Source organism: Protopterus annectens, chromosome 15.part0 (assembly GCF_019279795.1).
Source record: "Protopterus annectens isolate FY-2018-M chromosome 15.part0, PAN1.0, whole genome shotgun sequence".
NCBI lineage: Eukaryota > Metazoa > Chordata > Ceratodontiformes > Protopteridae > Protopterus > Protopterus annectens.
Genome location: NC_056749.1, coordinates 477,548,777 through 477,573,563, shown reverse-complemented (window position 1 = coordinate 477,573,563; position 24,787 = coordinate 477,548,777). Strand labels below are relative to the sequence as shown.

At 41.7% G+C, this 24,787-nt stretch overlaps 1 protein-coding gene across 3 annotated transcripts in view; it reads right to left on the bottom strand.

The window, feature by feature from the left end:
* The window catches only part of COL4A6 (collagen type IV alpha 6 chain), a 4,024,271-nt gene that overhangs the window by 1,304,612 nt on the left and 2,694,872 nt on the right, over positions 1-24,787 (bottom strand). For all 3 annotated transcript variants that reach the window (XM_044057202.1, XM_044057203.1, XM_044057204.1), the window contains one exon: positions 3,094-3,276. In XM_044057202.1, the coding sequence (XP_043913137.1) occupies positions 3,094-3,276 (183 nt within the window). The remainder of the gene's footprint in view (positions 1-3,093; positions 3,277-24,787) is intronic.

Sequence of the window (24,787 nt, the reverse complement as noted above, 5' to 3'; positions counted from 1 at the left end):
TTCCATATTCTCCTGAAAAATGTATTGATTTGTCCAGTCCGAGATAAACTAACCTCAGTTGATGACACTCCCAGCAGCAACTCAGTAATGTCATTCCCCTCCCTGAGATATCTGTCTCCCCATTGTATCATCTTTTTCCATTTTGCTGTGTACTGTGTATCTATTAGCCTTACTACATTTAATAACAAACATGCCTGCATACACCTGGGACTCAAAGGTCTCCCATTCTGTCTCTTCTGTAATTCTCTACCATGCCACCCTTGGTCTATATCCATCCCAAATAAAATCCCAACATACCTGCTTTACTTTCTTTAACAGTGCATTACTGGGCATTTCTCAGAATACCTGTCCTGGGTATATGAATTGAGGTATTATACTCATCTGAAAAGCCTGAACCCTTTGGTTCATCTCTTAAGTTTAATACTCTACAATTTGCAATGTGTTCCCTTACTTTCCCATATATCCCTTCATAAGTCCCTCTCACTGCTTCCCTCACTGTTTCTTTTAGCTGCAACCCTAGATATTTTATCTCACTTCCCACCCTTCCCTCTTAATCTTCACCCTCTTCTCCCAAGCTCTTCTTGTTTAAAATTATTATTTTTGTTTTGACGGCATTTATCTTATACCCTGATTCCCAGCCAAATACCGAGTAGATCCCATAACCTCTCCCTATCCCTACGCCCTGTTGGGAGTATGGTGTCACTGCTACAGCTGCTGGTACTGTTTCACTTCATGTGAGTCATAAAGTATGTACATGCTTGTCTGATTGGGTAGTTGCAACGAAGAACAGATGAGTGTCACATCGCTTATCAGCATACCCCACAAGTGTCCCTGATTTTGGCTTATACTTTTGCTCTGATATACTACAGTCCATAACACTTTCTGAAAAAGTTGCTAAGACTCTCATGAACAAATAATGAAATTCATTGCAATTAAATACATTTTTTCTTCAGAAAATGTCTCTAAATCAGTAGTATTGCTATGTTCAAAATTATCTGATCTGGAAGTTTTCTTCGTGAGCCTGTTGCTGAGAGAATGAGAGACATACTATAAGTACACAACTAAGACAAGCTACATAAAGCAATAGTAAAGGAAAGTACTAGGTCACATCAGCGGCTTGGGAGGCCATTGTTAAGAAGAAACTGAAAACTGTTTCATAGTTATGTAAAGCTTGGCATTAAATGCCATAGTTCAGGTTATGCTATAACAGAATAACTATGCAAAGATAACCATGTGAGCAGCCAGAATGATTCAAATTCAAAATTTTACTGTGCACCTTTTAAGAAATGGATAGAATGACCTAAACGCTGGAATGATGAGTGTGCTTTTTATTTTGAAATAATTCCTGGGAAATACTATTCAAAAGTGAAGAGACATATAAAGGAACAATTTTAGTGGCACACCAGGCTGTGATTTATTTGATGTCTGTTGTCATGCAAAGTTGAGTAATTAGTTGAATCTAGCCAAGCTGGAAATGTGAGACTCCAGCTCATTGAAGGAGGGGAGATGGGAGGAGTAACTTGTCCAGGAACTGAAACTTGCAGAATTGCTCTTTGTAATAAGACTTTTTTTAGCTCAGTAATTTGTTGACACTTTTGCAAGACTCTTGGGAACAACATTTGTTAAAACTCAGTGCAAACCAGTCAATGACACATGAAATGCAGAATCTCAAACTGGGCAGTTTTTTTCAGGTGTTCCACTCTAAGTAAATGGAAGTGTAGTCTGTGAATAAATGGCAGGGCTACTTTTTCTCACAATCTGAGCACTCAATGTGCATTAGGGGACAGATTTAGCTTTGGAAGGAATCAGGATGTCTGCACCCCCTGAGGGCAGACATGGATAAAAAAATAATAATAAAATTAGGAATGAGTACTTATTTTACTGTAGGCAGCCAAAGAAGGTGCAGTAATGCATGGCAAGATAAAAAAAATAAATACATTTTTTTTCAATATTTGCCCGTATTGGGCCTTTAATAGTTGCTGTTGCCTAAGTAAAGGAAAATATCCAGATTCGGGTACCTTCTTCAACTGTACATTATGCTGCAACTCCACATGTCACTCCTGGTCTCCACTCTTCTCCCGTGATGTGCTTGCTCTATAATTAGCCAGTTTCTGTATATAAGTCATAGCTTCCTCTGGCTGTGAAAAGTTTTAGCTTCCCAAGTTAATACAAAGTCTCAGAAGAGCTAGATGCAGCAATCATCAGTGAATTCTCCCTTTGTGACAAAGTTTTTTGACTGGCAGAAGTGAATTTCTCTTTTTCCTTGTCTCAAAGGAGATGTAATGATGGGTTTATGTACATTCCACTCATACATTCTGGCCTCACAGAAGTAAAGCGAATTGCAGCATAGCTAAAAAGTAAGCATCAACTGTGAATAGCAACCACCAGACACTTAGCTCTCACCTACCACTATAAGTAATTAAATCAGGTACTGGGAAAGCTAATTAGCCCCTGAAAAAGGATAACCCCACTATGGGCTACTATGTAGGTACAATAACAAAAGGATTGGGGTAAGAAAAAAATAGGTCAGTGTGAATATCCCAAGAGCACTATACAATCAAGACAGAAGAAAACAATGTTACTTCAGATTGTCCAAGAACAATCATACATAAATAGAAAAAAATAAATGTACTTTTTTAGAAGCAATTTGTATTTTTAACCGTGAATACCCACAAGCTCTGAGTTGCTTGCTTAGTGAAAACCAAACCTGTATGATGCTTTTAATAAAAACTGGAACTTGGCAATGAAATAATTATCATGACAAATGGCCTCAATATTTAGCTTGTAGCAAATGTCTTCTATACGAGTGCTTAAGAGCAAATGGCTAGGCAAAGTCAATTTGAAATGACTGGAGAGCAGCCAAAACAAAAAAAGGCTATATAAAACAGCAGGTTTATTAGATAATACTTGCGTTGCTAATAGAATATACTGCCTCACAAGTTGAAGACTTCTGAAGATGTACTAAAATTTAAAACTAATTTAGTCATAAGAGTTAAATGTTACAAATTATGGTGAGGTAGGGCTATGAGGATTAGTTCCTTATTGCATGAACTCCCTTTATATGCATGCATGCACACATGTAAGAATACTTACAAGAGGTCCTGGACGGCCTGGTAAGCCAGGAGTTCCATCTTTGCCAGGTCTTCCTAGAAACCCTATGGGGCCATTCAATCCCCTTTCTCCTGGATCACCACGACTACCTTTTATAGTGGAAAACGATGGATCTCCCTTTTCTCCTTTAAGACCTGGAAAACCATGTATGACACCATTTGAACCCTGAATAAAAATAACAAAAAGAAACAAGTAAAAAGTTAAGAATATTAACTTTGCATCTACTCACACTAGCTTGACATATTTTTTCCAACACCATTATTATCCTCACATATTGCACACTAACATGACATACATAAAAAGCAAACTAACTATAACACAGACTTCTTTTTCATGCATTATACATATAAGGTCTGTTTTTTAACAATTATCATTCAATGTAACATTACTTAGACTGCTCATGTCCTGCCTTCCCTGAAATTTCACTCCTCCTCTTGAGCATTATTCTGCATGTATTGTTCTCACAGATTCCATTTATTTCCATGTAGTTTGCTCCTTCCCTTTTCTAATGACCCCCACCTCCAGCTCTTCATTCTCCTTTACAAAGTTCAATAATTTTGTTATGGCTGGTTTAGCTTTTGATTTCCATTTTCCAGTAACTGCTTTTTTGGCAGCCAACAACATTAAACTTAGTAGATCCTTAATATTTCTAGGCAATTTAGTTTCATTATCCCAACTCAAAAGACTAACTTCCTTAGTTACATTAATTTGCTTCTCAAAACATTTCTGACAAAGTACCCCACAGGGAATGTTTAAAATATAGAAACTCAATGCATTCTCAAAAAAAACATGTCAATTATACTACTGGGTCCTTTATAAGCCTAGCCAAGCATCCATTTTTGTATATCACAACTTTATATGCCTTAGAGGTTATTTTAAAGGGTATATGTAAGCTAGGGCAAGATTTATGGGCTGCCTCTATTCATTACAGATATAGGTGCTAGACTGCTGGGTGTATTTTCTGATTTCTAATCCACTGGTTCACCTTTCCAGAGAATGGAATTTCTCTGAGATGCATTCCTGCCCCTTCAACATGTTCTATTTTTGTCACAATTAAAGTTTAAATCCCTACATTGAGTAATTCTGGTGCAATTAGTTTTGTAGATATGCAAAATATCCATCAGAATGGGATCTAATGATGCCTTGTATGCCAGGCATAGATCGCTTCTCAACATTCTGTAGGAAACACAGTATAGACTTAGGGCATTGAAGCAATCTGTACAGGGCATGCTATTTACTCCCTGTATTCTTTTTATAAGAAACTTCTGCGGACATTCCAGTTGTTGCATATGCCCAGTCAGGTACATGTACTCAATGACAGGCCTGATAAGGTACATACTAAGTGAAACAATGACTTCCTTGGACCTAGATGCCATGCTTTTGCTTATAAGTGGAGTAACAAAGAAAAAATGTCCTTACTACCTTAGACACATATTAGTCAAATGCCAGGTTAAAGGTGTGCTATCAATGAGGTAATTGCTTCTAATAGAGACCCTGGGATCTCTTCCCTAACTAAAATTGGAGAGACTCCATGCAGTCCCTCAGAAATTATAACACATGGTTCATTGGACATATCAGCAGTCTGCAAGGCCTCAGGAGTGATACTGGCCTCCAACAGTGTCTTGGTAGTCGGCAGAGAGGTAGCCTGACATACTGTGGGTTCCGGAACCTCAGCAGGTAAGTTGGAGTCAGAAACACTAGACTGTGGATCTGTTTCAGACTTCTTTATTTTTTTCTTCCATGGCAGAGAGATATCCGAGGATGTGAAGTCAGCCATCTTAGATTGGGCCATGTGTTTAAGACACTGGGTCTCTAGAAAGGTGTTGAGAGTGGAAAGCCTTGACCTAAGGGTTTGGGGAATGAACAATTAACATACTGAGCAAGATGTGTGATCATGTTCCACGTCTTGGCAAAAAAAGAAATCTGGTATACAACTCCTTGTACAGAGTCTGCCTACCGCACTCACACTTACCCAACCTAGCTGCCATCTAACAACTGTCAACAAAACAAATATGTTCTTAAAAGTATTCAATTGCATTTATTCTGTTATAATTATTACTGCTTGTTAGCAGCCTGATTAAATTTTAACTGTTATTCTCAGCCTTTTAGTTTAAGCACTTGGGCTTCAGGCCAGTTGTTTTACATTAAGAAGGTTTGTGGTCTACACTCTTGTGGCAGGAGAGGTAGTTTACATCCTTCTAAGTTGAGAATTGCGGCTAAGTGTCTGTTATTCTAAAAGTGTCTTACTTCTGGTTAAAGCACTTGGGCTTCATGCCAGTTATTTTACATTAAGAAGGCTTGTGGTCTACACTCTTGTGGGAGGAGAGGGTAGATTCTGCTCTTCTGAGCTGGGAATTGCTAGTTGAAGGCTTTTTGTGCCTGCTTATTTGAACTGTTTCTTTCTAAAACTGGTGCACTTTGTTTGCTGTAGCATAGACTAAATTCAGACTTGCTGAATCTAGCTCTGTTTGTATAACTTGAGCACTAATCAAGGCTATCTTTTTTTGGAGAGGGCTCCTCTGCACCCTAGTGGCAGGAGTGTGCAGTTAGAACTTGTCTGCTTGAAGGTTGCTGAAACAGGGCTCAGTTTTGAGCTTTTTTATTGGTTAATTGTTTAATTTGTTTAAATCAGTCTGCTCTTGTTTGCTACTGTTAATTTTAAGTGTGTATCTGTTTTCCTGTGTTAAATCGACCTAAACAGAGTTTAAATATCTTTAGCATAGCTGGGTTACAGGTTTTGCTGTATCCAGACCTGTTTGTGTGATTCTTGTGTTTCCTGCTACGCCATCTTGTGTTGGTTGGGGCCTGCATGCACCTAGTGGGAGTAAGTGAACTGGTTGCAACTGGTCTGGCATAGGATGTTGAGCTAAGAGCTCTGGGACAAATGTTGATTGGTCAGTTCCAGTGTTTCTATTTTACTTTGGTTTTTGTGGTCTTTAATTCCTGCATTTGTGTGGGTTTGTGCTTGTCTGCCTGTTGTGCACCACCTCGGCACTATTTTAACAGTTTGTGAGATATCGCAGTTGCATTTTTTCCCTTACAAGCACTCCTGTGTAAGTGAGGCCCTCACGTGGGGCTACTGTATTGAGTTTATCCAGCCCTACTCACACCTACAGGTACTATCCTCAGATAGTACCCACTCTACTATCCCTGACCTCTCTACCACAGATTCTGGCAACCATGGACAGACAATTTCCTATGGTTTCTCCTGATAGTCTGGTTAATATGGGCATCCTCAGACAGTGTAGCAATTGCCTTATGTACACAGACAACCCTCTACTACTACCAAAATATGTGAGAGATGCAATTACATTAAGAACCTAGAATACTTTCTGCCTCAGTCACAAGCCAGTGCATCTGACACTGAGAAGGTTGTCTGCACAAACACTATGAACACCACACCTCTAACACCACCCACACTCCTACATATGGAGAGGTTCTCAACAAAAACATACCTAAACAAAAGAAACCTCCAAAGAAAAAAGACACACGCACATCACAATCCACAGCACCAAACATCACACACAGTACACACATCTGTGTCTCATGGCCTCTAAGCCAAGCCACAAACCCAACACACTAGTCATAACAGACTCTATTGTGAGACACACAGATGTGCCCCTCATCAGGCTAGACAAGGAGAAAGTCACGCTAAGTTGCTTGTCAGGTGCTAGAATCCACCATATCACACATGCACTCAAGTCTCTTAACAACAGGTACTGTTATGACTCTGTTATAGTCCATGTTGGTGTGAATGACTTGAGATGTACCTCTCTGGACTATACGAAGAGAGACATGATTGAGCTAGCTGAACATGTGGCCCAGGCAGGTATGTACCTAGTCTTAAGAAGCATCTTACCATCACCCAGAATGATGCCTCAATATAAACAGAAAATGCTTAACTTTAACAACTGGCTTAGTTTCTGGTGTCATTCCAAGGTGATCCAGTACTTGACAGCCTGGGAGAACATGACTGACAGACCATGATGCTTTGCCAGAGATGGCCTTCATCTGTCTCCACTGGGCTTCTGTCAAAGGCTTTGCCACCCCACATAGTGTCTTTTTTAAGGCAAAGTCATGAGCACAAAATTACCAACATCAACAATTCTTCTAAATGAAATGTAAAAGTCATGTGCACTCATTGCAATTATTTCTTGCCCTGAAGGATGCTGACATTTGTGCAGTCACTGAAACCTGCTTCAAAGCTGCTACATACACATTCATATATAAACCTTATACAACATAATACTTAAGGCATTAAGATTCTAAATTCATCCCAGGAACAACAGACTAGATAGTCCAGTTGCGTGCCATTTCCATCAATTCCATAAGGGGGATTACTCTGGTTTTAGATTTAGTATTTTGGCAAAACCATGGGGAATAGGACAGAATAATGTTAATTTTCAACAAAAACTATTGAATATGGAATCCAGGTTTATTATAAATTTTGGAACATTATTTCCCAATGGGATGAATTTAGAATCTTAATGCCTTAAGTATTATGTTGTATAAGGTTTATATATGAATGTGTATGTATATGTTTCTTTAAATGGTGAAGCATTCAATTGATTAATTATTTAATTATGTAATTGATTGTAAGAGGTGTATTTATACTGGTTTGTATTTCATAACATTGTTCCATGTGAAGGCGAAGGCCGAGGTACCAGAATCCAGTAAAACAATCAGTTCTTATCCAGTGTGTGCTGCTTTTTTCGTTTTTGTGAAGACCCAAGTCAATAAACCCAGGACATCCCCAGCACCTGCATCCCTCCCTTCATCACCACTGAGCAGGTCTTCAATGTCCTCTCAAAGGCAAAAAAATACAATCTCCATGGGGCCTTATAACATCCCTAGCTGTATCCTACATGAACTCAGGCATGAGCTCTCAGCTCCATTAGGCATCCTATTCAACCAAAGCCTGAGCACTGGCTTCATCCCAGCCAAATGGAGGACAGCCACTGTCATCCTCTACCCAAAGGTGGATCGTCCAGTGACCCAAGCAATTATAGGCCCATCAGCCTAACTAATCTGATCTGCAAGGCTATGGAATGTATTATCATGGACCTTATAAACAAGGACATTGGCAACCTCCAAACACTTGACCCCACACAGTTTGGTTTTGTCAAAGGGAGATCATGCATGTTAAAACTTGGTTGACTTCTTCAAAACAGTCACCAAAGCTATAGACGAGGGCAAGACAGTGTACACTGCCTACCTTGACCTAGCCAAAGCCTTCAACACTATTCCCACTAGGGCATAATAGATAAACTCTCCCAGCTAGGCAGCAACCTGTATGTTACAAGATGGGCAGCTAAGTGGCTCTCTGATAGAACCCAATCAGTCAAAATAAGGAAAGCCAACTCTAGTAGTAGACCCTTAACAAGTGGTGTACCCAAGGATCAGTACTGGGGCCTCTACTGTTTGGGATATAATTTTCTGAGGTGCAAGCCAAAGCCAGTGGTCTGTGGCTGACCTAGTTTGCAGATAACTGCAAGCTGGGCACTGTCTTAAATTCCCATAGTGATGTGAACATCCTGTAAGAGGGCCTTACCCAAACTAAAGATTAGTGCCAGAAGCATAGCCTCAAACTGAATGCCAAGAAATGCATCATTAACTCCTTTGGGGAAAATGGCATGCCCACTAATTATCACATTAATAACAATGTACTAAGCATGCAATCAGTCGTGAGGGACTTGGGCACCCAGGTTGAGAGCAACCTGACTTTTGACCACCACCACCACATGGCCCACCTCATAAATAAGGGTATTTCATCTAGAAATAAGAAGATCATAACATCCCTGTATTCTTTCCTTATCAGACTCATTATCAAGTACAATGCCCCCTTCGGCATGTACCTTGCCAAGCACATGCAGCAGCTGGAGAGACCACAGAGGTTCCTGACCAGGAAAATCCAGGGTTTCAAACACCTATCCTGTACAGAAAGGCTAAATGCCCTGTCCCTCTACTCAGTCTCATACAGACTGCTCAGAGGTGACCTGTGTCTAGCATACAAGGCCATCTCAGACCCAGCCTTAATGGAGTTGCTGCATATCTGTAAGTCAAACTCCACTCAAGAACCCATACACAAGGCCTCAACCTGGCCTGTGACATTAATAGAACTTGATGAGATAGATTTGTGTCCCAAAGTCTCCTCCATCTGTGGAATAGACTCCCTCTCCATGTCAAGCAGAGAACCTCTCTAGCCCTCTTTAAGAGGAACCTGGACAACAGGTTGAGAAAAAAGAAGTTATGTACCTACCATAACATTCCATGTTAGTTGTCTTCATCTCACCTTCTTTCTTGCTGGTTGGGCCATCTTCTATAGCTTGAGAGCTGTTTACTGGCTCGAGGCTACCCCTTATCTCATAATGTCTAGCGCTAGCTACCCAGATCTCGTTTGAAATAGCTAACCCCAGACATGGCCAGAAAATCAACCTGTCCAAACAAACAGGTTGGGCATACCTGTCATACTCTCTAAGTCAGTAGAGGAAACAAACCAGAGAACACTCAGCCAGTGAAACAAAAACTCCTCTCGATCCAATAGGACAGGGGGACAGAGGGTGGGATGCAAGAAAGAAGGCGAGATGAAGACAACTAAAATGGAACGTTATGGTAGGTTCATAACTTCTTTATGTTAAGTTGCCTATCTCACCTTCGTTCTTGCTGGTTGGGACAGCGTCCCTAGCACCTACAATCCTGGGTGGCTCATTGGAACAGACTCTTCAGAACAGTGGAACCAAAGTCAGCTCTGCTCCTGGAGACCATATCTAGCTTGTAATGAAAAATAAAGGTATGAGGATTTGCCCACGTAGCAGCTGCACAGATACAATCCATGGGCAACCTAGATTGGAAGGCTACAGGTGGCCAAAGTCCTAGTAGAATGACCTTTCGGTTTGATAGGCAACTCTTTGTTTCTCAATTGATAAATGAAAGTGATAATGTGAGACAACCACCTGAATAAGGTCACTTTGGAAACTGGGAGACCCTGTTTGCCTAGAGCGTAGGAAAGGAATAGTTGGTCCGACTTCCTTATATCCTTAGTCCTATGCAAGTAAAAACGCAATTGTCTATGAACGTCCAATTGGTGTAATTTGTATTCTGCCTTGTTGGAGTGGTTAGGGAAAACACAGGAAGGTCTATAGATTGGTTTAAATTGTTTTCTGAGCAGACTTTTGGAAGGAATGCGGGATTAGTCCTTACAGCAACCCTGTCCTTATGGAAAACCAAGTATGGAGGACGAACACATAGTGCCTGAAGTTCAGAGACACGTCTGGCTGAAGTAATAGCTACCATAAACAGTGTTTTCCAAGATAGAAACTTAATGGAGCAGGACACTGCAGGTTCAAAGGGGGGCATAATTAAGGAGGTTATTACCAAATTAAGGTCCCAAGGAGGAGGGGGATCTCTAACTGGAGGTCTAAGGAGAGTAGTACCTCTTAAAAAGGCTTTAGAGAGCTTATGAGACATAATGTTTGAACTAGACAACCCAGCATGAAATTGAACCCTGATTGTAGCAGAAGCGGACCCAGAATGAAAAAGTTGTGCTAGGAACTCCAAATTTTCATGGACTGGGGATGAAAAGGGATTTACGTTCCTAGCCTCTGCCCAGCAAGAAAAACATTACCATTTTCTAGCATAAGTTCGTCTAGTTGTGGACTTGTGAGAGGAGACAATAATCTCACACATGGCCAAGGAAATGCTGGGAAGCCTGGCTAAGGTTGGAAGTGGAGCAACCAAGCTGTGAGCTGGAGTGTTTGGAGAGATTGATGCAGCCCACCTGACTGATGAATAAGAAGGTCTGGAATCAGATCCAGAGTCCACGGCTGATCGAGAAGGTAATGGTGCAGGAATGGAAACCATATCTGTCAAGGCCAGTAAGGGGCAATGAGGATCATTTTGCAACCCAAAGATATTGCTTTCTGTATGAGTTTTGGTATCAGGGAAAATGGAGGGAAGGCATAAAGAAGTCCCTGAGGCCAATCGTGGACTAGAGCGTCTCTGGGAGTGTGACCTGGAAGCGGAAGAAGGGAGAAGTAGTTGCTGCATTTGCTGTTGAAGGGGGTGGCAAAAAGACTGCAGCAAGGCTGTCCCCATTTGCGGAAGATCAGATCCGCAATTACCTGATTCAGAGACCACTCATGAGGCATGAGAATAGCTCTGCTGAGCCTGTCCACTATGACGTTGGACCTCCCAGGGATGTGCGTCCCAATCAGAAATCGTTGGGAGGAAATCGCCCACTGCCAGAGTCTGAGTGCTTCTCGACATAGTGGGTAGGACCTGGTTCCGCCCTGCTTGTTGATGTACCACACCACTGACATGTTGTCCGTTTGAATTGCAATGGTCCCAGAAGGGAGAGAGTCCTGAAGAGCTTGCAATGCTAGGAGCACGGCTCTCATTTCTAGGATGTTTATATGCAGATGGTACTCATGAGGCTGCCAAGTGCCTTGGACTGTCCTGCCCTGATAATGACCCCCACACTATCAGGGAGGCATCTGTGGTCACTGTGGCAACCGGAGGGGGCTGAATGAAGGGTCTGGCCTAAGTCACTAGTGGGGAGACCATCCACCAGGAAAGGTGCCTTTTGCATGCTTCTGTAATCAAGATCATGTGAGACACAGGTAGCTGTTGGAAAGACCACTGTGTGAACAGAAGACACTGAAGGATCCTCATGTGAAAGCAGGCCAGTGGGATTAGAAGAATTGCCACTGCCATGGAACCCAGAGTTTGAAGGATGAACCTGACTTGGATCCTCTTGCTCTGCATTAGAAGTTGTACTTCCTGGTGAATTGCAGACACCCTTTCTGGCGGAAGCCTTGCGGACATGTTCCTTGTGTCTAAGGCTGCTCCTATATAGGTGATAGATTGACAGGGCAACAAGGCAGATTTTTCAAAGTTTATTGTAATGCCTAGCTGGGAGCAGATTGTGATTGTGTAGTCCCTGGCTTGCAGAAGTTGATGCCTGGTAGTAGCAGTGAGGAGCCAGTCGTCCAAATATGGAAACACCTGGAATCCTCGACGCCTCAGGTGAGCCGTGACCACTGCCATACATTTGGTGAATGCCCTGGGGGCTGTGGTGAGACCAAAGGGCAGAGCTCTGAACTGGTAATGACTGGCTCCCAGCCAGAAGCGAAGGAATCTCCTGGAGCGCCTGTCCATTTTGATGTGGTAGTACGCATCCTGAAGATCTATGGAGCACATCCAAATGTCCTGACCCAGAAAGGGTAGAATGGACTGTAGCGACACTTTGTTCTTTGAACAGACTTGTTTAGTCTGCTGAGATCCAGAATCAGTCTCCAGTCCCCTGTCTTTTTTGGTACCAAAAAGAACCTTGAGTAAGTTCCGTATCCATGTTGGTCTGCCGGGACTTCCTGGATGACTCATTTTTCTAGCAGTTTTGAAACTTCTATGAATGCTTGGTCCCTCAGATTGGGTGGAACATCTGGAAGGGATTTTGATGGTAAGGGGGTTGAGAGAAGGGAATTTTGTAACCTCCGGATATAATTGACCGTACCCATTTGTCTTGAGTTAAATTTTGCCAGGCTTTCAGGTACAGTGAAAGTCTTCCTCCGACTGCCTCCAGAGGCGGGCAGCCGGGCAACCCTTCAGGGATGCTGAAAGGGCTTCTCAGAGAAGGATTCTCTGTTGCTCTGGTTCTGCAGACCCCCTCTGCCACGAGGGCGGTGTCTGTTGTTGTTGTTTCCCCCTCTACCCCTGGAGGAAAAATCACTACGTATGGCAGGCGAGTCTCCCTGGGGTTTTCAGAACCACATTTTACCACTCTTCTGACCCTTGGGGTATGGTCTGGAAGGAGTGGAAAAACAGACTCCCACGGCAGAGAGAGTCTTGCCTTCTTGCTCACACCTAGTCAAAGTGTCTTTCACCTGTGGTCCAAAAAGAAAGGAACAATCAAGGGGGTGTTGGTGAATGATGCTCTAAAGGGTTCCGCAAAATTACACAGCCACATCCATGCATGTCTCCTAAGGGCCACACCTGTACCTGCGGCTCTACTCGCCCCATCGGCTGCATAAGAAATGAGCCTCATGGAGGAGTTGACTACAGAATTAAGGGTTGCCAGCTGAGAAGCCACTTTAGCTTGAGCCCCCTCAGCTGATGGATCTTGAAGGGTATCTCCGAGCTCTTTAAGGAGATCCCTCTGAAGCCAGGTAAAATGGCATAAGTAGTTCAGTGATCTCATAGAAAAGGTCACTGAAGCAAACATTCACTTCCCGTATCTGTTCGTGGTCCTGGACTCCTTGTTAGGATGATGGACAGACGAAGAGGTTTCTGCTAACTCTTTTTTGGTGGCTGCTGCTACCACCATGGCATCAGCAGGAACACCTTTTGTAAGGAACTGCTTAACATGGGGTGCTGTGATGAACTTGCCAGGTCTCCTCGGAGTTGGTTCCACTGTATCCGGGGCTGACCAAGCCTTTCGAGCCACCACTGACATAAGTGGATCGAAAGGTGGAGAAACCCAGGAGGTGGAAGGTCGGGAATCAAACGCATCCAGGAATACAGACTCATCCTTGGTAGGGGCTAGGGGATTCCAGTTCCCCCTCTGCTTAAGCATTTCTAGGATGTCTGAAAAGGAAACATCTTCAGAGGGGATCTCAAGGACCCTTCTGAATCATCTAAGTCTGTATCAGAAGTGACAGACTCAGGGCAGTCAATGTGCTTCCTCTTGCACTTCGTCTTACGAGGGGGCTCCTCTGAATGATCAGGGGAGGCCTCAGAAGAAGAGAAAACACTCAATGGGGTGCCCTGGAGAACCGGTTCCCCACACTTGGGGTCCGGAGGAGGAGCAGAGGTTGGCACAGGCACTACTGAGGACGGAGCCGATGCTGCCGATAGTGGAGCTGACTCAGTGGCCAGCACACTCATCATGACATCAAAGGTATTCCTGCCACAATGCAGAGAAGGCTCTGGTTCTGAGGAAATTGGAATCCTTCTCCGCGCCGAGCTCACCTCAGCCGAAGCCCCGAGAGGGAGAATGGGGTCGGACAAGGGTCCAATGCCACTCGCCCCCTCGGAGCCGACGAGGGAGCCCTGGTGCCCAGATCAGCACCATCGAGGGAATCGGAGCTGACAATGGAACCGAAGGAGATAGAGTTATCGGAGCAGATGGTTCGACTACTCAAACCCCAACAAACTCCGGCTCCGAGCTCAATGGAGTCGGAGGAGGAACATCAATAGAAGTGGACAGAGCCAACCCCCGTTGAGGAGGGTTGGACAACATCTTGGCAAGTGCCTGCGACTTCAGCAACCTACTGACCACTCTCTCCACGTCATGATCCGAGAGCCTAGAGGACCGAGAGGAGTGAGAAGATCTGTGACTGCGCTCGCTCTGACGCAGAGGAGACCGAGGAGCCAAATGTATTGATTCCAGAGAAAGGGACCTAAGCCTCTTGTGGCTCTGCGAAGGCTCCGAGGTTTCTGATGGAGCTGACGGGGAGACAGTCTTATCGGTTCCAGCCGGAACCGAAAGTAGCAGGTAGAGTCTGAACCAAAGACGGCTATGAACTTGGAGCTGATGATTTGGTAGATTTAGGGGATTTCACAGGCTGAGTCTTGGCCGGTGAATCCTGGGGCTTTAATAGACCCCTAAGAATAAGCTTATTCTTACGCTCCTGCAGAACTCTTGGACTAAATGCATGGCAGATAGAACAAGAGTCCTGCAGGTGCACAGCGCCTAAACAATAGACGCAAGAAGTGTGCCCATCTGTCAGAATAATTTTCTGACAGCATGAGTCACACTTCTTGAACCCAGACACCTTGGATTCTTTTGACATCCTGTAACAAAAAATACAACAATAGCTAACCAATCAAAACACAGTCTACAGAAGAAACACAGTATACTACAGACTAAAGCTAAACTTTTTTTTTTTTAATAGGAAAGCCTCTAACTCAAACGGCTAGCCTATAAAGAATGTAGAAAGAAAGCCTCTAACTTAAACGGCTAACCTGACAGGAAAAGGATAAGGGGGGGGGGACTCTCTAAATTAAACGAGTTCTAAAGGGGAGGGAAGGAAGCTACAAATACACACTTAGCTAACACAACAAATATAAAACTTAAAATTAATAATAACCCCTAGGAAAAAGACTATTTCTAGTAAAAAGGTTCTACAAAGAAAGTTTATATGAGCCTGAGCCAGAAAAACAACACCTTGCAGCTGAAGCGGCAAACAAGATCTGGGTAGCTAGTGCTAGGCATCATGGGACAAGGGGTAGCCTCGAGCCAGTAAACAGCTCTCGAGCTACAGAAGACGGCCGAGTCTGAGCCAAGGATCGGCTCCAATCCCCAACCAGCAAGAACGAAGGCGAGATAGACACCTTAACATCAATAAATACACCCCTGGGATCACACCTGTCTCCCTAGTGGACATGGGGAAACAGGTCCTGACTTTGTTGGAACATGGGCAAAATTCTTGTCTAGGCTTATAAGGGCCTCCAGGTCAATAGCCTAGTATCACCCTATGACCCTATGAAAAAGGGTGGAAGGTTTTCCCAAGGGGAACTTATCTGAATAAATGACTGAAGCAAAAGTCCCAATAATTAAACGACGATCAGTCCGACAGATGCATAACCTGCATTCAGGCTGGAGTGAGATAGTCTAAGGATCCATGCTCGTATGTCCATCTATATACCCAAACATATAGCAGCTGAGGTCATGTGTCAGACTTAAGAACTTAGGAAGGTAAAGCTTTGGTACCCCAACCAGACATCAGTGGTGACAAGCCATATGTCAGAATACTGCAACAGTGATTTCAGTCAAGACATCTCCTTTGGATGCAACATTAAACTATGGTCACAGCTGACTGTGATGAAGGCAGCTGAGGTGGAAGTAAAAGATCATATGGTGCCTATCGAAAAGAAGTTCCCTGATGCTGTGGCCAAATCTCCCCTAGTAATATCAATAACACCTCAATTCTCCCCTGAAAAGAGGCTACAAACCTAATTGGACTGACTCAGTCAACAGAAGAAACTAAATAAAATTAAATAAATAAATACCTAAAGTCCTTCCACCAGTTTGTCTATCAATTTCGAGCATAGTTCTCATGTCCAAACTGCATTTTTTGGAAATGACACTATAGTTCATCCATTTATTTCCTACTTTTACATTCTTGCTGGCCTTCTTCATCATCTTGACTAAACACTGGCACTCTTGTTTTTTCTAGTCCTAATTTTTTTTTTCTTTTATTCGCTCATTTTCCTTTGAACACTGAAAAAGGTTGCACAGGCAATTTCTGTCTATGGGCTGTGCCACTACAAGAGAAATAAGAATCAGAATCCCCTTCAATTTGCTGACTCACATTTTACTGGGTAAACCTTTCTATTTCTTCTATCACCTTTTCTGAATTCAAAATATGTACTTTCTCCTTCTCAAAAAAAATATTCTGAAGACAGATGGATATAGCAGCTTGAATCTCACACCTGCCTCTCAACACAGTCTGACTGCAGGGATAAACTCATTTCTCTTCTGCTTGGTGTACAGTGAAAAATCATTTTCTATGAACACTCTAGTGTTCCTAGTTAACAATACTTTACTCTTCTTCCAAAATTTTATCATGAGCAGCTCCCTTTGCTGATATGATTGCATCTGCACAACTGTAGATCTTGGCTTCTTTCTCAAGGCTAAACTTGCAGCACAGACTTTGTCCTTTCAATTATTAATTCCTGCCATGGAATGGCAATCCAGTTGCTTATTTGTACTTTCATAAAATTAATTTAATCTGTTCATTCCAGTTTCTCTGGTACAGCAGAAAACCACAGTTTTTCTCTCCACGCTCTGTCTTCTATTTCTATTTTTTTGAAATACTTCTTTTTGTGAATTACATATTCATCCAGTCTTTCCTTCACTTCAGCCTCTGATTTCTGTAGTTTTATCATAACATTCAAATAGCTACTTAAAGCTTCTTATATCCTTTCCATCCTTTTGCCATTTAACTGTATGCATGTCTTAAATTTCTCATTTATTTTAAATACCTCTGACAGTACTTGATTTATTTTCTTCCTTTAAATTACTGAAAGCCATTTGCTGTATTGAGGCTGAAACCTGAACTTCTTTTTGATGAAGTGCTACAAGGCATTTTCTGAGTATTTTTTCTTCTCCTTCTCTTGTTTATTTTCTCTTACTTTCTCCAGTGTTTTCTTCATTGCTGACCAGCAGCATAGTAATGTTGGAGTAAAAGGGCAACATCCCCGAGCACAAAGAGTTAGGGGATATGATCCAGATCTCCTGCAGCATGCTTTTCCATGTACCAACCTGCCAGTACAGAAAGGTAGTTTAGTGGTTCTGTGTAGCAAGTCAATATTTGCTTGCTACAGTTACAGTTTTTTGCTCTTCAGTTGAAGAAATGAGGGGGGCATGTAGCATCTGTAGAAAGCTGATGGGTACAAAAGTACCCATTGGCTTTGTACAGCATATTGAAATCCTTTTATCCCCTTTTTGCTCTTCATTTGAAGATCTTGGAGTTGCATTGACTGCTGTAGGAAACTGATGCAACTACAGTAAGTTAAATGCCTTTGTTTTTGTTTTTTTGCGCTTCTCTTTGAAGGACCGAGAGGTTGGAACTGTACTTTGGGAACCGACACTGGTCAATACATGAGCCAGCCATGGCTCTCTGCTGATATCCAAGCACTGTAGTGACTAAACAGTAACTGAGGTTTACCCAAATAAATGAGTTTTTCTGTCTGCTTTCCAAAGTTTCTCTTCTCACATTGGAACAACAATATTCAACCTGTTGCTCATTCATTGTACAGTTATCTTGGAATTCCCCATGATACTGAAACTTTGCTTACTGAACTCACCTCCTTAGCGTCTTTGTTACTGACTTGCTCTCTGGAATCAGTGTCTTGAGAGTAAGAGGAACATTGCAGAGGATGCAAGGAAATCTATTGCTACTACATGTCTGAAAATTACTGTTGGTTGAAGATATGGTTAAAGTTTCAACCTGAACAAAAAAGAAATTAAAATAAGTATTACCTCCCCCTTTACTAATGTATTCCAACTCCACATTAGCACAACTGAGAAAGAAAAAAATCTCCCAAAAAATGGAACAAATCACTGTCAGCAGCATTTTTTGAAACAGCTTAGGTAATGATTTCCTATGAAAAAAGCAACCTGTCCAGATGCGATTGACAAGTTACAAACTGATTCCCTTCATACTGGACCACATACAGGGAAGCCATGAAATCCTTAACTGTCTCAATCCTTTGAGCCAAGTTGATTCAGTTTCTGTTTTCATCAGAGAATGGAGACCATTCTCTCTTTAAGGTTATGCATTGCTAATTGTGGAATATCTCAGACAGTTGCTTGACAAGCCTTTTATGAAGAAGTAATTTCTAGCCATCTCAAATTTGTAACTTCTCCTGGAATACAGCCCATTTACTAAGCACAGAATGCATAATAATAAAAAATGCACTAGGTCTCAGACATTATGCCCACTGTGAGAAGGCAATATATCCCCTTAACTCTTTTTTCTTAATGTGCTTTTTGCCTCCCCGCATGCTGACCATTAGCTCTCCCTTAATGAACAGCATATTCACTATCTAGCAGTGAAAATGTGACAACTGTCTGGAGTAGCAGCTGACTAGAGACAGACATCACTGAAGAAGACATGAAGGTTATTTATGCTACAGCTATCTGTGACCCATTAGCCTTCTTGCAACTAAGGTCATCACAGACAATTTATACTAGCAGCCAAATTAACCCACAGAGAAGATCAATATCATCATCAGTCCTCTCCCTGCCTCAGCCTCCACTGCATTCACATCTCCCATTCATCTGATGGCCTACAGGTAGTCATTAATATAGACGTCATTTCTAGTGACCTCTAACCTCAACCATAAATTGCTGATGTAAGTACCTGCATCACAGTGGGGTGTGCTAAACCATCCTCATGTTCAGGCATGGTACCAAACATATGTAAGTGAGAGCTACTGTAAATAGACTGGCAGCTCCAAGTTCATGTCCTTGTCCCAGCTGTTTTGTTGTCATACAAGTCTCTGCTTACACAGTAGTGATCATCGGCCCATAACCTCCTCTCTCTCCTTTCCAAACATGGGTGAGCTGGCACTGCTCACTCATTTCTACCTCACTACCTGACTATTCTAGAACTCAAACTGCTATTCAAACTTAGATAATCTGGGCCACAGTCAGGTTTCATCTTTCTATTCCACACAGACAGCCTACAGGAATTTGAATTTTATTCTTGAACATTTCAGACAAACTCTGCATAAGATACCCTATTCATCTGAAATAAAAGTTATCTCTGACTGCTCTTTTTCCTGATGGTTGTAATAGCTGTAATAGGATCCTAAGCTTCACAATATATGTAGTGGGCCTCATGCTGCATTTCACAAGTGAAGGGTCATTGTAAAAAGTACATTCTGCTCATTCCTGAAGTGGAGACAGACTTTATTTTGAGCTACTTTACCTATCTTAAGAGTCTTATTCCAGCTCAGAAGACTACCAATAACTCCATTTCCACACTCTTGATGTTTAGTATTTGCTTTAATTTTGCCATGCTATAATCAAAGACTTTACATCTGTCTATTAAGAGACTGCTTTCCATCTTAGGATAATATGAAGTAAGCCTTCTAAATACCTTTGATGTGTACATATTACTTTAGCTTTACCTTATTGGTATCAAAGACTTCATATCTATCTATATCTATCTGTATATATCAATCTACCAACTATCCATCAGTTGAATGTACAGTTCATTGAATAAAAACACACTGACACACCATTTTGTACAAATGTAGTAACTTTCTCTGGGGCTGTGTGATATCAGGGAATGTGTCATTAAGCAAAAGGATGAAGAAGATCAAGTCCCCTGCCCTGAGGTGAGGGAGGGGTTGCCACTCATTTCACCCAGCACTGGCAAATTGTTTTCTTTTAATATTACCTTTAAACAGAATGGTCACTGATGTAACTGTGATCATATCCATTTTAAGAGAGTTCTTTCCAGCTCACTTGAATTATTAAGAATGCCATATCCTTAATACATACAGGTAGTTTTAGCTTTGCTAAAATTAAAGGTTTTACAAAACTGAATCAATTGCTTATCTTCTTTACAAAACCTTATATGGGACTCTTGTCAAAACATGCACTGAGTGATCGGCTTGTCCACTGCTTTGTCTTTTACCATACTGAACACAACTGTTAGCAATTTATGTGCAGTTATACTACTGAGGAGTAGCTCCCTCTCTTGAACGCTTTGCCAATGCATTCATGTTGAGCAACTGTTACACTGAGATATGGTCACTTTTTCATATTTTTACCAAGCAGTACTGCTTAAGTGCAGCATCTAGGAGTAAACTTGTCTCTGCCCAGAGGTGAACAGGGCCTCTTGGCAGGAAGTAGTCCTTATTCCTCATGAGTTTTTATAATGCACATTACAGCTGGCTGAAGATCTAACTGAATATCATGGAGAAGGATTAGCACTGACTAAAAGTCTGTTTCCATTATGTATGTAAATATTTGCTGTAACACCCTTCCTGAGGAAAACTATTAAAATTATGTTAATGATCACCACAGCAGGACATATTTGAAAAGGGCTCATTTAGGAGGATATCAGGTTTTCTTCATTTCCCACTTCTGTTAGGGTCTATGCTGTCACACATTTGGGAGAGTTTCTTTTTTCATGTCTTCTCCATCACAGTAGCAGCGGTGCCAGAAAAAAGTGAAGGGTTGCACTACAGTAGAATTATGGAACTTCAAAAGGTAGAAGTGTTCTTTCCTGTTCAGCTTGTTTCTATGCAGAAGTATCAAAATGGCATTAGTCCTGTATGTGACAACTTCTGGCAGGTGCTATGCTTGAAGAGTCAATGATATAGTGACACTCAGAAAAAACATTTTCATTTACTTCTTGAAAATGGGTTGCAGTCATGGTAGAGCATGCTTAAATCAAAACATTCAGAAAGGAAACTGTCCAGCCCCACCTCCTGATAAGTCTATTGTAAAATCAATCCATCAAGAAGATACTGTGAGAGAAAGGCTAGCCATATGAAATACTGGGACCCATTAGAGCAAGTCCCGATCGGCAGAGACTGAATGGCTGAAAGAACGAACTTACATATACTAAGTTTGAGATGCCACTTCTCAGAATATTCCCTTTACTTAGAACTATCGGAATCTCGGAGTTGGTATATAAAAGTTTGGGGGGGGGGGGCTTGCCTGCACTCCACCTCCCCCCCTGCAAAAATACATTTTAATGAGAAGAGTATTGAGATTCACTCTTCTACAGGTTTTCTGTGTTTTTTTCAGCTTTTTGGCACTTGGCATTTCTAGCTGCTGACATTTCAATAGGGAGCCGAGAGAAAGTACAGTTGTGTAAGTTGCACTTACCACAGCAATAAATGTTCAAACTTCTCACTGCTGCAGTAGCCTTGGCTATATAGACTGTATGCTACCTAGGTTACAACAACTGGCCAGCTTCACAGAGCTCTGGCTCCAACAAATTTCCAACTTCAATGAGCTCTGGCTCCCTTCCAGACCTACACTCTGACTACAGATTAGCTAGCCCCTCGGAGAGAAATCAGCAGTCAGAGTGTAGCCAATTGAAGGACATTTTTGCCCATACAGACAAAAAGAGCTTATTTATCCTGAACCTTTACAAAGATATAAACAATAACCAAAATCTTTACATCCCAACAAATAACTATATACAGAAGTAGGAGAATGGAGGGTAGGGACATCTACTACACCAGTGAGGAGGAATTCAAACATGTACAATAACAGTAAGTGCAATTTACGCAACTGTACTATGTTCATCATTCTCACAGCTGCCGTAGTTTTTGGCTCTATAGGTTGATTACTAAAGCCTATCCATCCTGAGAGAAGGAAGTACAAAGGTCCAGGAGTCTCTGGAGAATTGTCCCAGCAAAGCCAGTCATTGATATGGAATCCAGTTTGTAAAAGTATGCACAGAGGGCCATGCAACTGCATCTAAAATGCTTCCAGAGTCCATCCCTATCTAGTAGAATGTGTCTCAATACTGCCTGGAATAGATTTATGATGGTGGTTACAAGAAAAAGCAATACCTCAGGACAACCATCTCAAAATTGTCTGTTTTGACATTGGTTGTCCTTTACTTGTCCTATTATAAGAAATAATGACTTAGTTCTGTCAAGATAATACCTGAGCTGTCTATCCATGTCCAGAATACGTGGAATCCTTTCTCCCTGGTTCTGGGGATCTGGATAGAATACTGGGAGACTGACGGCTTCATTTAAAGTAGACTCAGAAACAAATCTGGGTGTAAATGAGGGATTTCTTCCTAATGCAACCCTGTCTCTATGGAAGAGCAAATAGGGTTCACCCACCATGAGATCTTGAAACTCAGACAAACCTCTTGCAGAGAAAGGAAAGAAATATGTGGAATTGGTCTCTAGGAAACCTCTTTCTTTGGAACCAGAAACATTCTGGAGTAGAAACCCTTTCCCTTTGATCTAAAGACATTAATTATATGACTCCTAGGGTCAGCAAGTGTTGAATAATTTGAGGAAAAAAAAACCTGTTTGGTGGTGGGAAGAATTTCCCTGAAAGGACATGTGTATCCAGTGCCAACCCTCCTGAACCACTTTTATCACACAACGGCCTGATACAATCTGTTGTCAAAGGGGAATATTGACAGCCAGTTCTGAGACAGACTTACAGAGATATGGACAGGAGAAGAAGAGGGTGGGGAATGCTGGCTTAGTCATTCTGAAGGACTGGCATATCTATTTTTTCCAAGAGAATCCCTGTTTTTGGTTGCTCCCCTCCCGCCACATGTTTTTTGTTTCCTGTTTGTTAGGAGGTGGCAGGGATTGCTTATTTTGCCTGTGAAAGGGAGTAAATGTTTTGAGACATTTGTAATGTGGGACTTGGAAATTCTTAGAAATTCCCTGAATTCATTTAATTCTTTTATCAAATTGTTTCAGCACTGTAGCAGTGGCCCCAAACACAGTATCTATACAATCAAACATGATCTTCAAAGCATGTTTGATACTTGGGAGAGATTAGCAATAACAGGATTCAGATAGGAGCTACCTTCTGAAGGAAGTGTGACAAAGTATTCTCTCAGTCTGCACAACTAAGAGTAAACTTCCACATATGCGCTTAGTAGTTAAGAATTATGTACGCTAAAGTGGAAAAAGAGGAAATTCTCTTACTATCTCTGTCCAATGTCTTACCTTCTTTATCTTCAGCAGAAGGATTAGTATTGATAAAAGTCTGTTTCCAGCTGGCAAGGAAGATGGGATGGCATCTGGGCCAAATCTAAAATGAGAAGACAAGAATTTGTTAGTTTGAGGTATTTGATAAAGTCTATCTGCCATTTTGAGGACTGAAGATTAAGAGTCAGGATTATTACATGCAACATTAAACATATTTCCAAGTCTCAGCTTGAACAGGTCACAATTTATTGATTAATGATACAACACAAAATGTCCAGACCAAATTCTATATGTGACAAAGTTAAGCGCTTTCATCTGTCTTATGCAGACTTCCTCAGAACTGCCATATTTAATTCCGTATTACTTTTATACTCAGTTTTGGCGCCAAAACTTTTTGAACTTTTAAAGTGATCCTTCATACTACAACAAACTATTACAAACAGCTAATAAAAATGTATATATGTATAAAATGCATAATAAATAAATTGAATAGAATAATAAATTGCACTGTACTGACACTTGAAATTTTAAATATATATAAAACCATACTTCTGCTAAAAAATGTATATGCAATAAATATGCAATAAATTGATTACATATCACCTACACCCTAGCTTTATCATATTACCATCAATAAAAATCAATTCATAACTTAAACATTAAAGTACAATAAATATACAATAATATATAATAAAAAATACTAAACACGTTGTGTTGTATATGTACGGTTCTACCTGACTTCGTCGACAGCGCAGAAGACCGACAGCGGAATTCGGAGCTCCAGAAGATCGAAAACGAAGAAGACCGACGCGAATCGCGGGTTGCAGAACATCGACAATGCAGAAGACCGACACGACGGATGACAACACCAACGCCGAGGATGCCGACATGGGGAAAGGCTGTGTGAGTATGCGGTAGTGACGGACGTTCGGGTGCGAGGCAGGTAAGTGTGGAGATTGACGGTCTGTGGGGATAGGGGTGGGTTAAGTGAGTTAGGGTTAGCGATAGGGTGGGTTAAGTGAGTTAGGGTTAGGAGCGATAGGGTGGGTTAAGTGAGTTAGGGTTAGGAGCGATAGGGGTGGGTTAAGTGAGTTAGGGTTAGGGAGCGGTAGGCGGGTTAAGTGAGTTAGGGTTAGGAGCGGGTAGGTAAGTGTGCGATAGTGACGGACCTTAGGGTTAGGGTAAGGTTTAGTGTGGGCTTGTAAGGATTTTGGTGTGCTTGTGTTGTGTGTGTGGTTTGTGGAATGGGGATGTGTTTTGTTTTTAATAATTGTTATTGTGGTGTGTGCAGTGTATGGGGTTTCGTGTTTGTGTACCGTCGGTTATTTCGTTGTCGGTTATGTGTGGTTTCGTGTTTATGGACTGTCGAATATGTGGTGTCGGTGATGTGGTTGTCGGTGTTGTGTGGTTTCGGCTATGTCAGGTAGAACCATATGTACATATGTTTAAAAATGTCTCTATGCCAGGCTTAAAAATAGTTTTATACTAATATAGTCATTAATACCTGGAGACC